The following is a 19919-nucleotide window of genomic DNA, read 5'->3' as shown; positions in this document are numbered from 1 at the left end:
ATATAATCCTTATGAAACTAAAGAATCAGTGAAAGGTGGGAAAGAGGTCAGAGGCCTGGGCAGGCCAAGTCCTGGAAAACCTTTGAACTGAGGACAAGAGCCCATTTTCGCAGCTCTTTGCCTCGTGCCCGAGGCAGCCCCGGTGACACCAGGGAACGCGAAGGCCTTGGCGTGCTGCAGCCACCGAGGGTCAGACAACACAGCCCAACCAGGTGGCACGCTGGGGACAGGAGAAAGAGTTGATGCAGATGAAGGGGAGTGGGAGGTTTCAAGGAATTCTTCCTTTTGAGAAACCCCGGTAAATCTAAGCTTATTCAAACCATATGGAGCGAACGCAACGAGCCGACTCTCCGTGCTGCGCAGCCACGACTTGTGCCAGCAAACCAGCTTCACCCTCTGAAGTCTTCTCCTTTCCCACAGGCTTTGCTCGATCCAGAGAACAGCATGGTTAAAAAGACAAGAGAGGTAGATTACAGTCATGATTAAAAGCAGATTAGTCATCTAGGCTTCGATTTAAAAAACAGATTCCAGAAGATGCCAAGAGGTTGCTGCTTCCAAAACTAGCTTTTCCCAAAAGTCTTCTCCCTCCAGAGTGAGTGTGAGTGCGTGTCCCTGAACAGAGCTCAGAAGAATTGCTACATTATTCTCCATCACGGGACACGGGTATTGCTGTTGAGCTGTAGTAGGCGACGTGAAAGGCAGACTGCAGGATGGTGCTTGTGCTCTCGGACGTGCAGGAAGCTACTTCCGAAGGTACCTCTGGGCCAGGATCGCGGCGTCCAAAGGGTTCATGGGCTGAGCATCGTGGCCCAGGCGTCGCACTGGGGGGATGTTCCCGAACTGCCGCTTCTGTAGGAAGCTCTTGGCTTCATGCAACGTGTTCTTCTCCTCAGCCAAGAGCAGCTGCTGCCTCATGTAGTTCTCGAACTCGTACTGCGAACACTCCTCCGTCACCTTCACCTGCCAGAGAGCCACCGTCAGAGCCACCGCGACAGGCCCACAACCGCCCTCCGATGGTCCTGAGCTACCACAGGATAACTGGAGTCTTGATGCAAGAACTGGACCTGCTGCCTCACACACAGTCTTTAGTGCCACCAGGAACAGAGGTCTGGAAACCTCAGTGGCTCCTGACACAGCTCATCCTGACCCCGCCAGATATTCAGAGGCTGCAGCTGCCTGACCCCAGTGCTCACATCCCCAGCGAGCCCATCACATCACGAGCCCAGTGGAGGGATTTCTGATGGCAACACTGCAGCACCACAGGCAAAAGCTCCTACGAGGCTGTCCCCAGGCAGTGAGGTCACCAGCTGTCACTTCCAACTGAAAATATGCTGGCAAGAGCACAGGATGTTTTCTTGCTCCCATCTCAGAACTCACCAGGGACCCTGAGCCAACCCTGCTGCCTCTTCCCAGCTCTCCCAGCACGTGTGAGCTCTCAGCTGTGTGTGAGGGAGCGAGTGCTGCTTGGAGAGGAGCAAACTGCCCCTCAACCAGCTCTGGTGCCAGCGAGCTCACCGCCAGGCAGCATGGATGTGATTCCTGGTCCCAGCAGCACAAGCCTGTCCTTCCACTGCACAAGGTGGTGATGGACTCGGCTGCTTCACAGAGCAGCAGCCACAGCCAGGTCCCCACCACCCTCACCACAGCCCGGCGGCCACCCGGTGCTGCCACCTCTTTCCATTACAGACAGACTTGGCACAGTGGCACGGAAAAGCAGTTCCATGGAAAGGGAAGGAGGAAAACCTACCTCTTGAGGGTTTTCTGGGTTAGCCACTTGGTCGTCGATGTCTGGCACCACTTGCAAAGGGCCACTCAGCGAGGACATTGACTGCCTGGGGGGAGAGCACAGCATCAGGGATTTGGAGTATGGAACCCAGCACCCCAGCCAGGGCAATCCCTCCTGGCTGGGCACCAGAGTGTGGCACAGCCCTGCCTGGCTGCCACCCCAGCTACTGCTCCTAAAGGGTGCTATCCAAACTTCAATTTCCCTGGTATAAAATCATATTATAATCCCTAGAGCTGCCTCCCCCACTCTTTTACTATTTGAAACAGGATGTGGAACTCTAACTCTTGCACAGGTAGGAGAGAAAACAGCCACAGCTCCAAAAATCACAGACTTCACTTGCTGACTCAACAGGCAGCACAAGAACTTTGCCTGGGCATGCTGTGCAGCACAGACAGAAGGTCACAGGGCTGGCGAGAGAGAGCTGCACCAAGCAAACACCACCAGGATTGATTTATGCTGGAGTGTGCTACTGGAATGTCATCCCAGTTGGTCCATGCAAGTCCTGGAGTCAGATTTACCCTCAAAAGCATCCCCCACCCTGCATGTGTAGTGTGTTCCCACCTGTAATGGCATCTCCTGCTCTTCCCCTCTAGATACCTCATGCCTGCTTTTACTTAGCAGAGAACACAGGAGTAATTACAAGCCTGCAGGAGGTGTGTGCATTTGGCTGTATGTTTCTACATGGAAGTTATTCCTGACCATTACACTTCCTCTAAAAATCAAATCTGGGGAGCACAAGGGGGGCCCAGCAGCAAAGGCCCTCCTGTACCCCAGTACTGTTCTGTAGTGTTACTGCTTTCCAGACTCCAGCCTTGGCCACAATGGCAAGCATTTGCACAGGCCACCCCAGACATCAGTGGTAGAGAAACAAGATCTAAAGACTTCTTTTGCAGTTCTCACAGACTCTCCTCTGGTGCCCTGCTTGGCAGCAGTCTGCTGGCCACAGCTGGAATAACACAGCCTGTGGCCAGAGACACCAGATTCCTGCCTCTCTCCTCTTGCACATACCACGATGCTATGATGGAGCTGAGGGAATCCAGCACTTCAGAAGCTGTCAGACGTTGCTGTGGATCCAAGACCAGCAGTTTTCGGATCAAGCACACAGTGTTCTCCGAGACCCGTCCATCCCTGTGGCACAGAACACGTGGTGAGCCCGAGTGCTCAAAGTGGCAGAGGCAGCAGCAGCAGCATGGACATGCTGAGAGCGCAGGTGGAAGAGCCTCCATCACTCTGACCAACAGACCCCAGAACTAAGCAGGAGGTTGATTCCCTCTCCCTGCACCATCACACAACGTATCCCAGGCTCCTTGGTGTCTACTTCACGCAGTTCTCGCCACTGCTGTGACCCACTGAGTGAACCACCCCCCCTCCAGCTCTGGCTGTCCCAGCAGGCCCAGAGCACCTCCCACACGGGCACCAGGAGAAGGGCCTCCCCAGGCCAGGCTCTACTCACTCAGGGATGTTGTACTCGGCAGCCTTGATTTTGCGGAAGAGCTCCTGAGGTATGCTGTCGTAGAAGGGGAACTGGCCATAGAGCATGGTGAAGAGCACCACACCCAAAGCCCACATGTCACTGGGTTTTCCACGGTACGGCCGTCCTGCAGGGAGCAAGGAGACACAGAGCAACAGGCTTTACAACCCTGCTCACCTCGCGGCCCTCCACCACCAGTCAAGGCTCTCAAGAAACCTCTCGTGATCCTTTTTTCTAAGCATTCATCAAAACACTCAAGAATTCTCATTGCAACACACTAAGAAGCTCTTCCAAAGGTGCACCCTTTGGGAATTAGCAAGTTGTTCATCTCCACACAGGTCTTTTACAGGGCAGGGCTATCCCTGCTGACTCCAAGAGCATCAAGTGATCAGACCAAGCACAGTACGCAGAGGAATTTCCACTTCACTCCCCTTCACCATCCCTGCAGACTGTCACTGCCAGGAGCCCCTGAGGCTCCACAGATGCATCCTGCTGCAAGTGTGGGTCCAAAGAGAAGGGAATTTAAGAGCCAGCAAGCACGAGGCAAGGGGAGGCAGGAAAGAAAGCCCAAGGATAAGTGGTCTTCTGGTGAAGAGTGGTCCAAGATTAGTGCCAGCCTCACTGCACGGGAGACTGGTGTGAAGTGACTAAGACCCTCTGAGCCCATCGAGGTGGGACTCTGCCTCTGGGATGGATCCAGCACGTGGCCACTGGAGCCTGCTGTGGAGCCATGGAGAGTGCAGGAAGCTGCCTCCTCCAGAGGCATTCCCAAAAGCTGCTGCAGCCCCAGCACCCCCTGGGGCTCACTCAATGGAAACACTGGTTTAAAGCCCCTTCAATCTCACAGCAAGTCAGCGAATGGCAGCATGCACGAGGGTCACAAATTAAGCTCCAGTGCTGTGCCACAGCACAGGACTGAGGGAATGACTTCCTCTGACTCACACAGTGAGTCACTGCTGCAGCATTTGTTATTTGTACTAATTATTCTTTGCTTTATATGCTCAAAAAAAGGCACCTCTCCCTCCTCCTCCAGCTTTTCCTGCTCTAACATTTCAGCAGCCACAGAACACAAGCCATCTCTCAGCAGAAGACAGATTCTCTTGGAGACTTCAAACAATGATTAATTCTCCAGGCGTTTTAGCTTCCTCTTGCACAGAAGCATTTGCAATAGAAACAGAGGGATGCTCAGAGTCTGAAGGTGGTGATGAAGCCTGGAATGTCCTCAAGTTAACTTTTCCCTCAGTGCTTGGAGGAGAAGTGCAGAATGAGCCATTTTGGAACAGCGTTTCCAAGAGCAGAGGATCTGGCTGCACAGATGCCCTGCAAGGAAGGTGTCAGGCCAGGTGGTGCTGGAGCAGGACGCAGTCCTGTAACCAAGGCTGGACCGTGCAGGGTCTTGAACAGCCTCAACTGTCAGGAAAGGCAGCAAAGAGCCTGTTCAGTTCCTTGTGCTTCATGGCCTAGAGACAGGCCACTCAATCCATCAACAAGACAGCCGTGAGAACAAAGTGGGTGCCTGCAGGAGAGCTGTGCTGGCAGGGAGGCTGGAAGGGATGAAGTCCAGGACAGAACAGTACCCTGGATGAGCAGGAAGGAGCAGCTCCATGCAGCCTTTACCAGACACCAGCCACATGAGCTGCAAGTGCTCCAAGCTCCTGCAGAGCAGTTGGCTCGTATCATCCATCTGGTTACAGGGGCCTCAGGATATCCTGCAGAACAGGAAAGGCCTGCAAAAAGCACACACGTTCCCCCTCCCCGCCTGCCTCTGCTCCCTTCCTGGCTCAGTCCTGCCCAGGAGGGAAGCAGCCTCAGACCTGCCTGGCAGATCACAACGGAAGAGCTCAGCAATGTTTGTTGCTGCCTCCTGTAAACCTGACAACAGAGTTAGAGGGGGGGTCCACTGGGTGTGGAGATTTCAGGACTAGCTCCCTCTGAGGGCATTTCTGAAATACAAGAGCTTGAGATACCATAAATGAGTAACTCGAGTCTTCAGCAGAGTGGTTTCAGTATTCCAGATGTCATCCTTGTGTAGATAAATGCAATAGACTGGCAAGGATTCTGGCTTTCACACTGTGTGCACACCAGTGGGTGCTGCCCAATGCACAGCTTGTCCAGAGAACAGCTCGTGCTCATAAGCTACTGTCAAAGAGTTTTAGACATCATCCAAACACTAGCTTGGCCCTGTGGATGGATAACCCTTGGTGGAATGCATTAGGGATGATCTTGGACTGCAGCGTGTAGTCCAGCTTCATCCAAAGGGAATTTTATCTGAACAGTATGAGCTAATGCACCATAACTGGAGCCTACAGAGATGCCTTATAGGAACAGTCCCAGCTGTAAATATACCCTTCAACACTCACCTGGATGAGAAGAAACTTCCCCCCAAAATAATGCCTCAGTCACTACACTGACAAACAGGACAACCACTCGGCTACCACCAGCACAAAAGCTATTACAGTAGCAGACCTTAGAGCTCATGGAAAAGAAATCTCCTGAAGCAACTGAATAGACAAGGAACCACATCTGTTTCTGAAAGTCCCCTGCACTGGAAACAGTTAAAAGGTGGGAGAACATTAGGGAAAACTTCTTTGCCAGACTCCTGCTTAAGGCTTCTGCTGGAGACAAGACATAGCCCAGACTGCTGGAGACAAGATACAGCCTAAACAACTGGGCTGGCCTGGTGTCATCATCCCTTTATTTATGAGTATCTCCTTTCAGTTGGCCCAAAGGGTCAATAGTTCCCTCTGGAAACAAGCAGCAGCTGCAGCAACTGCTCCTCTTAGTGTAAGGCCTGGAATAAGCTCACATTGTGGTGGGATTTGGACTGATTGCCTCTTAGGCCCAGGGATTTACCTGCAGCTTAAGCAAAGCCTCAGGAACAAGATTGAGACGTAGGAAACAGAACATCTTGTCTGCAGTCAGGCTTAGGAACAGACAGGGAGCTTCTAATTAGCTTTGAAGTTCAGACTAGCCTCAAGAAAAAGGTTACACTTGCTCCTTCCCTCCAGTTGGAAAAACAGAGCAAGTCTCATAACTGGACCCCAGTTAAGAAGCTCTCGCAGGTGGCAGGTTATGTATGGGAACAGAACTAGGGTTTCTTTTATTGTCAAGAGCCACAGGTAAGTGAAAGAAGCGTGGGGCTGAGGGCTGAAGGGCATTGCCTACCACTGAGCACATCTGGGCTGATGTAGGCAGGGCTCCCTCGCTGGTCCTTCAGCAGGTCATCCTCACTCACCAGGTGCTTCCCGAGACAGAAGTTGGTTATGGTTATCCGATGAGTCCTGGGGAGAGTCAGAAGACCACAGTGAACAAGGAGCATCCTGCACAAGTCAAACTGCACAGAGGTGTGTGTCTGTGGGGCTTTTGGGGAAGCTTGAAGCCCTGGGAAAAGGCAAGGGGAGCTGCAAGATCAACTCCATCCCAAAGGGCAGGGATTCCACGCTGGTCAGCACGGCTTGCAAGACTCTTACAGGGGGAGTAAGCAAATCTCTTTTACAGCTATGGACCATGTCTACATCCAACCTGAGTGGTCCCAGGAGCATCCTAGCCAGCAGCACAGCACCCTGCAGGCATCCCCAGCACCAGGATGTGCACTTGTGTGCTTGCTGACTATTGCAGGGCAGAAGTGTTGAAGTAGAACTTAATTTTAACTGCTGTTTCTCTCCTGTGCTTACTGACCATCTCCAAAAGCATCTTCTCCACACATCATCTTCTGGAAGCTGAGGGAAAATCCCCTAAGGAAGGACCTACCCCAAGCCTGGCCTCCGCACACTGTTTGCTTATGTGTCACCAGCAGATGAGCTACAGGACCTTTGATCAGATATAGTACAACCACTTGTGTTACCCAACAGTCCCACAGCAGGACTGTGGTGGCTGTTTTACCTGATCTGCAGGACTGTTCTTCACACCCAAGTATGCAGAACAGAGAAAGTTTCATCAACATCCAAAAAACCTCCTACAGAAAAGGTGAGAACTGCAGGTACACACAAGGTCTCTAGTAAGATGCTTCCCTAAGGTACTGCCAGCACCAATTAATCAAAGTGAGCTCATTACAAAACTGCTATTACATTACATCTTCCTTGCCACTCAGATAATTTGCATTTTAACATACAACTTAAAGGGCTGAGTAGAAAAACCCTGTCTAGAAGATTTCTATATTCTTCAGAAGTTGAATAACACAACTAGAGCCTGAGAGAATGAATTAAGTCCAGTCACAATAACCAAGAAGTATTTCCAGCAAGTCTAACAGACAAGTGAAATAAACCCAAGTGTGGGCTGGCGGTGGAGAGCTCATTATTAAGGCAGACTTGTGTTTAAGAAGTGTTAGTTTCAACTGTCAAGAGACTTCCCTGGCTGAATAACAATCTGCAGGATTTAAAGGACTAAGTGTTCTAAAGGACACCAAAATGTTCAGGGTTGCTTGGTTGTTATTTAGTCACTGAAATTTGAGCTAATCTGTAATCATCCAACTGGTTAATGGAAAAACCTGGGAGGCTTTAACATCCCCACCTTGCGGGGGACAATGTCTCAGGGACCTTCACTAGCCCAGGGTATAACTGGCCTGGTTTGGACCTTGCACTGATCTGTAGCCACCTTCCTCCCCCGCCAAGAGGAAAGACCTGCCTGTGTTGTGAGCACGGCTGGAACAGAACAAACACTTCTGATCAGCCCAAACGGCTGGTCCTCTCCATGGTGATCTATTCTTACGCCTCACCCACCCTTTCATATGACTCACTGCTGTAGAGGCTACAGTTTTCCTCACCAAAGCTGATGGTCTTGCAAGTAAAAAGCCAAAATACAGTATGCAGTAAGAGAATGACTTTGGCAAGTGTGTTCACAAAGCTTTGAATCCCTCCCCCTTCCTGGTAGTGAGGGCCCTGTGTGCAGCTCTCAGTGGGATGGATGCTCCACTGCACCCTCTGCTCAGAAAAGAAGTGAAGCCTCTTTTGTCTGCCTCTGCCTAGCAAGGAGAATCAAAGCAGCAAGAAGCAGATGAGAAATGTATCTTAAAGCAGCTCTACAGAAAGAAAACAATCCACAGGTGGCCCTGAAAAGCATTAGATGCTCTGGGGGCGGGGAGGAACGAAGAAGTTCACCCTCAGTAGATAAAAACTGCTTTCAAACAGTAGTAGGAAGAAGAAAAAAAGCAAGCTGTGACCACAGTGAACCTGCATACTTTGTACAGACTCTGGAAGCCTGCAGACCTACAGCCTTCCAGCTTTTTATTTGTTCCACAAACCCAGACAGTGTAAAAAGACAACGAATTCCACTCATTCTTAAAGTTAGTGCAAAATATTTAGGCAGTAATGTAATACTGAAGGACACAGCGGAGTATCTGAAATGGGACTTGCCAACTAAATCACTGCATAACCCAAGACAAGTAAAAAACTCCAAGGAGCCACCAAAGCAAAGCATCTGCTACCTCCACACCTCTCACTTGTGTTAAACTCCTGCCCCACTGGGCTGGTCCTTCTTGTGCCTGCACAGCATCCCAGACACCAGTGCTTTAGAAACTGGGGCTTGCATCAAACCCACTGCTGGGAACAAGGAAGCTGTTTCAAGCACAAATACAGGCTAAACAGAAGAACTTTTGTTTAGATAAGTAAATATTTTACTGCTAGCAAAAACACAGCAGTGCAACAGTCAAAGACTGAACACTGCTGTGATTATATTACAGACTGCAGTGGTGGGAATTCCTCTAGCACGATGGAAAGTGAATGCTGGGAACAGAACCACTTGCCACATTCTGATTTGTTTTAATATGCATAAAATTTGTCTTGCAGATTTCTGAGTAAAGTTTAGTTTTCAGAAGCTAGAATGCTAAAAGAAATGCTGACATGGGGTCACTAAGCTTGGTGGAAGAGTGAACTATCTTGGTTGGGCTCAATTTGTTTTTGGAGATTAACTGCTGTAACATTGAACTGGATTTCAGCCTGCTTCCCTTTCCCTCGCCTTTCTGACAGGAGAGCACTCAAGTGCTGCCTTTGTGTTTGTAAGAAATAGAAATAGCATAGGACAACTGCCACCTCTGCAGACTTACCTTTTGTTTAGCACCATGTTTCCTAGTTTCAAGTCTCTGTGCACAATATTTTTCTGTAAAATATATAATAGCATAACATGAACAAACCCCTATTTGTTAGAGAAGTATAAATTCAATACTTGACAAAAGCACTAAGTATCTTTTGAAATCATGTCATCTTCATTCTCAGAAATAACCCTGATCAAGGTTCCAGGTCAAGTTGCATCCCAAGTGCTTTGGGCACTTCATTTTTGGTTCTGCTTAGACCAGAACAAGCAAATTTGCTACTTTGAACACAAGGACAGACTTGACTGCAACTAAGAGACCTGAAACTGAAGTGTCCAGGCTCAGTAAGACCAATACGAAGAGCATTCCCTCAGAAGACGTGCTTCACTGCTCTGCCAAGGAAGGATGGGTGTCCCTTCTCAGAGGGTAAGAAGTCAAACATCAGCAGAGCCTATTTTTATTACAGTAGTTTCTAGTTCATTGATCTCCAACTCGGAGCTTGAGGTTCTGGTCTCAGAAATCAATTCTTACATTGTGATTTATTTTGCTTCAAAAGGAAATAGCTTGAAGTGTTTCCTGCATTTGATTAGCCTCTGCTCTCTTCTGTGACCACCCCTTTCTGAGGTTAATAACACTGTAGTTCACCCGATCTGCATTTAGTCCAGCTGGCCCCTCTCCACAGTCAACAAATGCTGTATTATCATCCAGAAACTTGAAGAGAGGGGAAGGGAACACTCTTATCGCTTGGGGCATGAGGTCTTTACACAGAACACACTTAGAGGGAAACAGCTGAAACATCCATCCCCTGTAACCTCACCACTGCCCGCACAAGGAAGTTTCACAACATCTATCAAACTAATGTGGGAGAGCCCAAGGGGTAACAAAGACTTTACCTTATGTAATGCTTCTACCACTCGTACCACATCATAAAATATCACTACTGTCTCCCGCTCGCTGAGTCTCTTCTCTTTAATGACATAATGCTGCAGATTGATCAGATCTGCTGTTTTGTCACTGAAATCATGAGCACAGAGGCAGTCCAACACCAGACAAATGCGCTTCTTCATTTTCCTGACCATTCTGTTTGCTTCTAGATCTTCTATAATTTCACAAGCTCGGTCCTAAGTGAGGCAAACAAATGAGCAATAGTTCAGGGAAGCTCTCTGGGATTATGGACTTACATACAGAGCACTAGAGAATCAGTAACTATGTGGTGATCTCAAAATAAGCAAATGCAATCGTGGTGCTAGATCTTTGCCCTGAGCTGGGATTTCAAAAAGAAGATACATGATCTCTGCTTAAAAATGACAGAGAAAGTCTGATTGGCTTCTGTCAGCACTGATACTGTTTCTACACACACAGAGAGCTTTTGAGAAACCCAAGAATAACTGCGCAGTGGTGCACACTCTGAACACCAGGGATCCAGCACGTTAGTAATGAGAACAGGAATCTTAAGACACAATTAGCAGTTCTTCCATAACATGAAGCAGGACACAGCCGAGTTGGACATCTGGCTTATTTAAGTCATAGTACAGATGATCTCAAGTGAAAAGTGTGTTGATAAAATTTAACCAGGAAGCAAGGCAATACCAGCATCCAAACCAGTAATCCCTAGCAGGCCATCACATCCACAAACAGCTCTGAAGGCACTATCAGCAACACAATTCACTCACATGAGACACTGATGGGTACATTGACTAGTTTAACTTGCTGAAACAGTTTCTTGGCAGCTTGTCCCCTCTTCCAAGTCATCATAAACCAATACAGACACTGGAAAGCACAAATTCAGTTCCACAGGGGGCTCTATGGGCACAGATTAATCTGCCAGTGAAGCAGCTATTTTCCTGTTTGAAGGGGATGCTACTGAGCACCTGCCCCATCTTTGAGTGTCCTCACGTTTCCCCAAATCCCAAACCCTGTTACATCTCCTTTAACTCTCGAAAGCCCTTGCCACCCACTTGTTTGAAGCAGCAGTGGTGAACCTCAGTGTGTGCTGGCAATTCTTTACACACAACAACGGGGTCAGCACGAACTGTGCATTAAACAAAAGCAGCTCAAGCCTAAAGCAATCACTGGCATTCCCCCAACCTGGATGGTGACCAGCTGTACCTGAAAGAGCCCGTGGTGATGAACCACTCCTTCCTGGTTATGGAGCAGGGAAAGGAGAGAATACTCTGTGTGCAGCAGCATCTTGCCCTGTCGTTCCTCCTGGGTTTCTATTCCTTTATCACCCCTTTCTTCTAAAGTGAGAATCTTCAGGAAAAGGGAAAAGAACTTCACAGTTCCCAGAAAAACCCAAATGCCCCCAAACCACTCTCATTTTAGGTATTCACATGTGTTTAACAGCTGATGCAATTGCTCTGATGTTTGCATACTTGCCACAGAATGTCTGAACTAACATCTGTGCAGAATGCACAGCATGAGCTTGATTTGGGGAGGGTTGGCACTACATGATCTTTAAGGTCCCTGCCAGCCCAAGCCAACCCAACCCATTCCATGATTCTGTGAGTTAACACAGAAAAGCAGCTCAGGTGCTTTTTGCAAATATCCCAGGTGATTTGTAATCCCCATTGGGGTCACTCCCATCTCAGGCCAGTGGAGCAGATCAGAGGGCTCCAGGAGAGCAGCACAGCAGCCACAGAGGCCTCATCTTGACACCAGATCTAGGCCTGGCAGAACTGCAGCCGTTTCTGACCAGTGCACCACTTCAGCCTACACCACACCCCGCTGCAAGTGCTTCTGCTGAAGAAGCTGAAGAGCCCTAAAGATCTGGAAACCCCCCAGTTTGCTTACCTTTAGCTGATAGAAGTCATCTGTCCCATCCTTTCTTGCCAAACACTGAACAATACTTGGCACCGGAGAGTTACCTAAACGTGGACCTAACAGCACAAAGCAAAAACAGACTTGTTTTCCTTTAAGCAGCAATGACTAATTCAGGGTTACATCAGTAGGCAAGTGTCACGCAGTTTAGGTTATGTGAAGTTCCTTTTTTTTCAGAGACTAAGCACATTTCCACAAATTACCATCTGAAGAAAAGAAAGCTGGTAGTGAACTCTGAAAGCTTCTTGGACAAGGTTTCGTCTGCTCACTGGAAAAACATTTAACAAAAGCCCACACAGGGCAGAGCTGCTTTCAGAAATTCAGATTTCTGCATGCCTGAACCATAAGGCTTCCCCATTTACTAGCAACACCCATGGCAACTGCTGTTACCACACCTCTGAACCCAACTGCCACCTCTGCAGGGATGGCTCAGGTGCACAGATTATCCCACACAGTCTTTACTCTTCAGCCTAAATCAATCTGCTTCCAATTGATTATCCATTGGTTTCCACTGTGAAGTCCATTGTGGTGTTGACAGTTTATACAACTTATTCTAGCAGCTCTTAAAAGCTAGCAGAGTGGTCTGGCCTTGGCACATACCACTTATAATGACCACTAGTGCATTATTAAGATGCCCACATGCTGATTTGACAGCATATTCCAGGCAAGCAGGGTCAAACATCTCCCTGGAGCTGTAACCAAAAGGTTCCCTCAATGAATTTACCCTCGGACAAAGTTTAAAAGCCATGGCTGCCCTGTGGTATTTGTATTACAGCTCTCTTCAGTGTGACCAGAGCTGCAGCAGCTCCGAGGACTGCTGCTCTTCTACATCAAGTGAACTGTACTCTGTGGTAAGATGTTCAATTCCACGTCTGCTTTGCCTCGTTTTACAGTGCCTTTATTATCAGCCTCGCAATCAGTAGCTACCCTGACCACTGAAGAACCCCCTCCCCTCCCTGCTTACCAAGTATGAACGGGCCCGCTCTCTTGGCATTATTTCCAGAAATCCCTGTACAAAGAGCTTTTGCCTTAGTGGACGTTTCCCCAGCTCCTCTGTCTGATGCTCGTCGCTTCATCCTTGGCTCTTGAAAGAGAAAGAAGACCACATCTGATGAGCAAGCGAGTTCGTTTCTTACGCTATCCCTTGTTTTGCACGGGAAGGCTTTCACCTCCTGGTGCACTTGTGTCTCTGCCCACTTGTGTTTCTACAAAAAAAGCTATGGCTCATTACTGATAGACCAGTTGTGGGCTGGAGGCTTAATGCCTTTTGGAAGGTAGGAATCAGCCTCACTATTCAAAGCGACGTTTCCTAGAACAGTTGTTTGAGACACATAGTGGGAACAAGTCAAAATAATTAACGCTTGTTTTACAGCAAACCCAAGTTTGCAAATTCACATATTCCAAAAAAGCTCTGAAGGAAAACGCCTCAGTTATCCTTCTGGATGGATGTCTGCTCCTGATTCAGCCTATCGGCTTTTGGGGGTTCATGCATGGAACACTTCCCACCAGGCATCACCACCAGCTCACTGAGTAAGCGAAGGCTCAAACCTGTCCCTCGAATAGCCAAGACCACACAAAACTGACCATGAGGAACATCTTTCACCTTTTCCAGCAAGGTCACAGAAGACAAACATGCCACTTACTGAGAGATTCAGTTCATTTAACAGGGATTTTCCCACAAATGTACGTTTAGTCTTAAAATAAGTGTGTGTTCCCCTACCCCCCCCCCGCTTTAGGCTCTAACCTTTTTATTACATCTCCATCTGCCTACATCCAACACAGCTGAAATTTGGAATCCAACATACAAAACTATCACTTCAGTCCCGAGGTGCAGGAATCAATGCTTTGCTTAGAATTAGCAGACTATTACCTGCCTTTACTGACTATTCCAATGAAGGGAAACACTGTGGTGCCACTACATGTGCTCTCTCGCACTACAACTCCATGCAAAGAACAATTTAACCCATTAAATGTGAATCTCATGCTTTGCATCCAAGTACTCAAGGTCCACACATCACTACAATGCAATGGAAACAAGTACAAGCTTGACTAACTCCTCCTTATTGCAGAAAATCTGGTTTCCAACATGCATTTTCTGCTGCTCAGAAATCTGAAGAGAGTTTGTGGTGGTATTGCAGAACCAATACCTAAAGAGAGAAATTAATTCAAGCCTTTGACTACTACGCTTTTTCCCCAAGGGAAGGTCTTGTTTCAGCTTAGCAGGATAAAACCTCTCATGCTTGCTGCCAGGCTGGCCTTCACACGCTGCAAGCACCGATCAGCTCCATCCTCAAACTCAAGTTTTGTTCCCAATACACCTCCTCACCTTTACCTCTTGGAAGATAGTTTCAAAGACTTTCACAACTCTCTAGACACTAAATGCTGGTGCTCTAACTGTTCAAAGAGATTTTTTTGGGAGGTGTGGGGGAGAGGAGGAACTACGTGCAGATCCATTTCCTTACTCTGAGCAAGTCAAAACCAAGCCTCAGTAGCCTTCCCTAAGAGGTTACTACAGCAGACAGGGAAAACATTTTGGGGTTGCACTTATTTGTTTTAAATAAGTCTCAGTGTTTCACCACGTAAGAGACTGATAAATCACCATACTTTGAATGAAGTTTACCCTCTGGCAGTCCCACCCTTTCTGTGGACACAAGCGTGATCTCATCGCATTAATTCATCTAGTACCTGTCATCCAGATCAGAGATAGCAACAGATAAGGTGAGAAGTCTTGCAGCACACTTGGCATCTCTGCACTACAAACTTCCACTGAGAAGCATTGCCAGGCCCAGCCAGCTGAACAGAACAAAGTCCTGAGCCCCACATGCTCCTTGTTCTCTTCATTCCGCATCCCTGACCTAATATTTGATTAGGCCTTATAAAATTCTCCACTCCTTGCAACATCATCGTCATCATCCCTGCTGGAAATGTATGAGTAAGATCTCCACTGGAGAAACCCCACTGCACAGCAACTCTGAGGTAATGACCCTTGTGCAATCCGAGCTGGAGCGGGATCCCTGGTGCAAACGGCGTTATCGTAAACAAAATAATCTGAGGACTCACGTAGTTCAGCATCAACTGTATCTTTACTCTTCTTCCAAACTAGGTTTTCCAACGTCTCAGGAGACAGGAGTCATCACCTTGGAGAAGGCTGGATGGTCGAAAGGTCGAGGACTCTGTAATGCGAAACGAGATACACTTGATGCTGTGGTTCTGGATTATTCTTGATTACGATAACGTGGGATGCACCAAAACTCCTCAGCTTGAGCCATCTGTGTTAATTTTGGCTTAGAAATGGCCTGAAGCTCCCGATATCACGTGAGAGAGTAAAAAGGTTCTTGAGGTTCAGTCCCTGAAGAGTCACAGACGCATGGCCCTGCACAGCAAGACAAATAGAGCGTCAGTGATCTCCAAAGGCATTTTGTGATGTGAGAGCATCAGAAACAGACACGTTCTCCAGTTTCACCTCCACAGTGTGGTACTAGCTTGTTTGGTTTTCACCTGGCTTAACTACAGCCAGGTTCGCAACAGTGCCACAGCGGAACCTTCACCCCTGGAAGCAATTTTTAATCATCGTAAGAGCTAATGCTTAAAGTTTGTACTCGAACAGAAGGATTTCTGCAAATGCCAAAGAAGAATACATTGCATTTTATTCTTATCTAATCCCCACTGCAAGTTAATTCCTCTTTACAATCTATATTTGGCCTCAAAAAAAATAACTCAAACTAATTCAACTTAAATTCAGTGCTGCTTAGTAGTTCCATCTGGTCCCATCGAAAACGGAGAAATTTAGGATTTCAATCAGACACTCCAGAACTGAAACTACACCATCTCTACCAAGTGCTTCGTTTAACCCTTTGTTAACCCAAGCTGCTCTACTTCACCCTGTATCCAGTTAGATCAACTGTCAAAAACACAAGGACCATTTGGGGCATGGGGACTGCACTCCCCCAAAGCAAACAGTGCTATTGCCTGGTCCTGGGGCAGCTACTAATGATCTTCCTGAATGGAAGTACTGAGGCTAGCTGTATTTTGATGAACAATGTTCCCAGCCTCTGCTGCAGGCAGCCCTGTGCTGGCTATTGGGTGCTTTCAGGATGAGCTGTCTCAGTGCTGACAGTGAGTGGAGGTGCCCCAGTCCCTTAAAGGACATCCACTGACTGAAACATAACAGCTCCCTCACACAGTGCTTGTAAGAGCAAGAAAAGCACCAACACAAACAAGTACTGAGCTCCTAAAGACAATCCTGTGCCACTCGCAGCACTGTCCACTCCATCTCCCTGCTCCCTACATGGCTCCTGCTGCATCACGAGGCAGTGAGGGGCAGCAGAGCCCCACAGAAACCTCAGGGGCCCTCAGCAGCACCCAGAGGGTTTCCACATGAGCACTTCAGGATCCTCTTGAGACTGGAATGAAGGATGGCTGGACAGAAGGTCCCAGAGAGCAAAGGGAAGCAAACCAGGGCAGCTGCTGTGAAAAAGCAGGAAGACTGTTCCCTTTTCTGCACATTGTGTAAGCCCAAGTAGAGCAAGGAAACTGGTTAAAAGGGCACAGAGTTCCCTGTGTCAGCCTCCTGCAGAATGAGTGACCAACCACTAGGCACAGGATGGCCACTAAGAACAGTATTTTGAGGCTGGGCTTAAAGCAAGTCTTAGAAGAAGAACAATGACAGCGGTTCCCCTTCTGCAGCTGTGAGCAGAAACATCAGCCCTGAGCAGGACCTGTTGCAAGACGGGTCCTGTCCCATGAGCAGTGTGTGCTGAAGCCATCTGCCACCAGCCCCTGGACATGCACTGGCCACAGGAGCCCTGCTCCCTGTGCCACCATCTGCAACAGAAATGATCTCTCATACAGATAAAGAAGTTACAAACCTAGCACAAGAATTCATTAATGTTCCACACACCACATATCAAACATCTCACTGGAGAAGTGTCTAAAGCTCCTTACTGTGCTAGCTATAGAATTATTAATCAAATCATTTGGAAACCAAGATGTCTTTTAATTATGTAGCTTAAGGAGATGGTCTAATTCCCAAATTACTGCATGACATTGAGCACCCAGCATAACAAAGAGAGGAGGAAACTGACCTTTTCATCTCAGATTAAAGAACAAGCAGGTCCTGCAGTCCAGCAGCCACGGCTAATAGCTGGAGCAGGAAAAAGAAAGCACCTTTGGGGCGTTAACAGCATTACTCAGCAGCACAGAAACTAGTTAAGACACTGGAGCAGCTGATACAACCTCCACGTCCTCCACAAGAGGGTGAAACAAGTTGGTTGGTATTTACATTTCTACTGTGATGACTGGCAACCCCAAAGGTGTCCTGCCCCACTGCTACAAGCGAGCTGATCTCTGCAAGGGAGGCAGTGGGAGACCTGATCCAAGGTTTCTGTCCCACTCTCCTCCTGGCCAGTGCAGGCCTCAGCTATTGCAAAAACAAAGCTAAAAATATCAATTAAAAAAGCAGGATCAGGCTGCACCTTTTACAACCCAAATACCACACGAGGCAGCATTTATCAGTGATGATTAACCACAGTTCACCTTCAGCCTGGCTCACTGCACATTTCTGATCACAAGATAGGCTGGACATGACCTAAAAACCTACATGTTCACTGACATTACAGGAGCATGGTCCAGCCTCCCAGCATGGGAACAAGCAGGTCGGTATCGCTGCGAGAAGCAGCAATCCCAGAGCATTGCCACACGCCTTCTCCAGGCAAACCCGGCTAGGGACAGCTCAGACCCGAGTCATCAGAGGCTCCATTCCCATTGGAAAAGCTTCCCTGAGAACAGGCGGAGTTCGGATCAGCCCGGCCTGTGGAGGAGTCACCGGCTGGGGGATTACAGGGAATATTTGCCGGGCAGATCCCAAGCCAAGCAGGCGTGTGGAAGGAGGAGCCGCAGCAGCCGGGCACGGGGCAGCTGGGCGAGATTCACTGCGCAGGGACAGTAACTTCACCCCAAGTGTTGGAAGTTTAACTGTTCTGTAAGTGAATGGTAACACAGAAAGAGCCCACGAGATGACTCAGAGCCACCAGCACAGCCCATGTACCGCTGTGCAAGCCCTTCCAGGAAGGGAAGCCTTCTCCAGGAACAGAGGAGCCCTGACTCAGAGATTTCTTGGAAACGCATGGACTCATTCAGGCTTCTTCCCTAAGCAAGAAGTTCACTCAAAGCAAGACAAAGAGTTTCCCTGACCAAAGAAGAAGGAAGAATCCCAAGGTGCTTGCGCAGCACAAGGGGTTGGGGCACCCCATGCCCTAAGAAGGCACCTCATAAAATAGGAATTTGCCAAGCTTGTCCTTCACAAGCTGGGAGACACGAGCACCTCCAGCAGCCCCTGCTCAAGTGACCCACCACAGAGCCTCCTTCCTCAGCCCAACCTGATGATTACCTCAATCCCAGTGCGTGAGCAAGGTACACCCAGCACTTCCAAGGCTGCAGAGCTAGAAGGGCACCCAGCACACCTTGCTTACCTCCCACATTAGCTGTGGCCACTCTCCATCTTCTCAGGGTCAAAAAGGCTTCCAAAGGCCAAGTCAATCATACGGGAAAGCAAATTCCCTCCTGCCCCCCCAACAGGGAAACTCTGAAGCACAGGATTCCAGCGACGTAATTACAGTGCGAGCAAGCAAGAAGCTGGGCTTTCTTTAAACCCTTCTGATGCATCAACACATGAGATAGCCAGAGACTCATCTCTGGGAGTTCCCTGTTTGGTTACATAAACACCAACTTCAGCTTAACCCTTCCCGGCTGAAGCACAGGCAACATCCACTGGGAACAATCCCTGCTGCAGCCCAACATCCTCATGGCAGGGGCACCAGCAGCCAGGCACAGCACAAGAGGAGAGCCTGGAAATCCAACTGCAGCGCTTGGACCTCACTCGAGGCTGCACAATTCCCCCAGCACACGAGTTCCCAATCCTGGGCTTCTCCTGGGCAGCCACTGCCCTTCACACCACCATCAGGTGAGGTTGTGGTACGAGCTTGAGTGCTTTTTGTTTATAGCTTATGTCACTACGAACACTTAATATTCCATAAATCCACTGCAGCAGGAGCTGCCTCATGCACACACAGATTATGGCACGACTCACACACGTGAACACTCTTCCTTTACAGTGAGTTGTGGCTGCTGCTTTTAACAGTGATCTACTCATCCAGCCCTAGCTAGAAAGAAATGTATTTCAGCTGTCTACATACGCTGCCACACTGATGTTACTACCACTTGTAGCATGAAAGCACACCGACAGACACCATAATGTCGCAAATGTGCATCTAAGACAAAAAAAAAAGAGCATTTCACACAGATTACAACGGGCATGGAGCCTCCTCTGGTCCAGCCAGAGCTCCCAGCTGGATCACTCCCAGGCAGGAGTGAGGAGCAAGCCCAGAGCACCGCCTAGTCTCTGCAGACAGATAACACATCCCTTCCCCAGGCAGAGCACAGTGGGCACTTCAGGCAAAATCAATAGGGTTGTCTGTACTCAAAGAGCAGCAAAGGACCTAAAAGGCTTCCCTCTGCCTGGTTCCAAAGGAGATGGTTCTGTGATATCCTGGGAATAAAAGCAGCTGAACGTGAGGGTGCTTTCAAGTAACAGGATTATGTGACCAAGCCATCAGCGCGGATGCCACAGAGAAACAATAAAAGGATGTAGCATAAGTGCTGCAGCATCAGGGAAGCACAAAACACGTCCTGCAGCGCGTGGCATCAGCCTGGAGCCGCTTCCCAGCGGGTAAACCTTACCCTTCCCTAGCAGGTCACGCCTCAGCCGGGCTGCAGGCACCCCATGAGCCCTCCACGTGCACAGAGCCCATGTCCCTTCT

General features: G+C 48.7%; 1 protein-coding gene across 2 annotated transcripts; it reads right to left on the bottom strand.

Annotated features, from left to right (window-relative positions):
* Window positions 1-253: 253 nt before the first annotated feature.
* On the bottom strand, window positions 254-15275 carry STK40 (serine/threonine kinase 40). Of its 2 annotated transcripts, none has more exons than XM_010022926.1 (11): window positions 15163-15275; window positions 13067-13186; window positions 12076-12161; window positions 11392-11535; window positions 10176-10403; window positions 9298-9350; window positions 6423-6538; window positions 3240-3384; window positions 2795-2914; window positions 1748-1832; window positions 254-960 (listed from the first exon to the last, which is right to left on the bottom strand). In XM_010022926.1, exons 2-11 carry the CDS (start codon window positions 13176-13178, stop codon window positions 742-744), a joined length of 1308 nt encoding a protein of 435 aa, XP_010021228.1. In that variant the 5' UTR covers window positions 13179-13186; window positions 15163-15275; the 3' UTR covers window positions 254-741. The 2 variants fall into 2 exon arrangements, with proteins under 2 accessions (XP_010021228.1, XP_010021227.1); XM_010022925.1 differs by lacking the exon at window positions 15163-15275 and adding an exon at window positions 12394-12408 and having other exon boundaries at window positions 466-960; window positions 13067-13178.
* Between the last annotated feature and the right edge of the window lie 4644 nt (window positions 15276-19919).

Source organism: Nestor notabilis, unplaced genomic scaffold, assembly GCF_000696875.1.
Source record: "Nestor notabilis isolate BGI_N333 unplaced genomic scaffold, ASM69687v1 scaffold30159, whole genome shotgun sequence".
NCBI lineage: Eukaryota > Metazoa > Chordata > Aves > Psittaciformes > Psittacidae > Nestor > Nestor notabilis.
This window is presented reverse-complemented; position numbering and strand designations above follow the sequence as displayed.

Excerpts from the sequence above, each read along its gene's own strand:
- STK40 (XM_010022925.1), bottom strand. The coding sequence starts at position 13,178 with ATGAAGCGACGAGCATCAGACAGAGGAGCTGGGGAAACGTCCACTAAG. Across the intron at positions 2,915-3,239 it reads GCCGAGTACAACATCCCTGA|GGATGGACGGGTCTCGGAGA; the intron begins GTGAGTAGAGCC and ends TCTGTGCCACAG. Across the intron at positions 1,833-2,794 it reads AGCTCCATCATAGCATCGTG|GCAGTCAATGTCCTCGCTGA; the intron begins GTATGTGCAAGA and ends CTCTCCCCCCAG.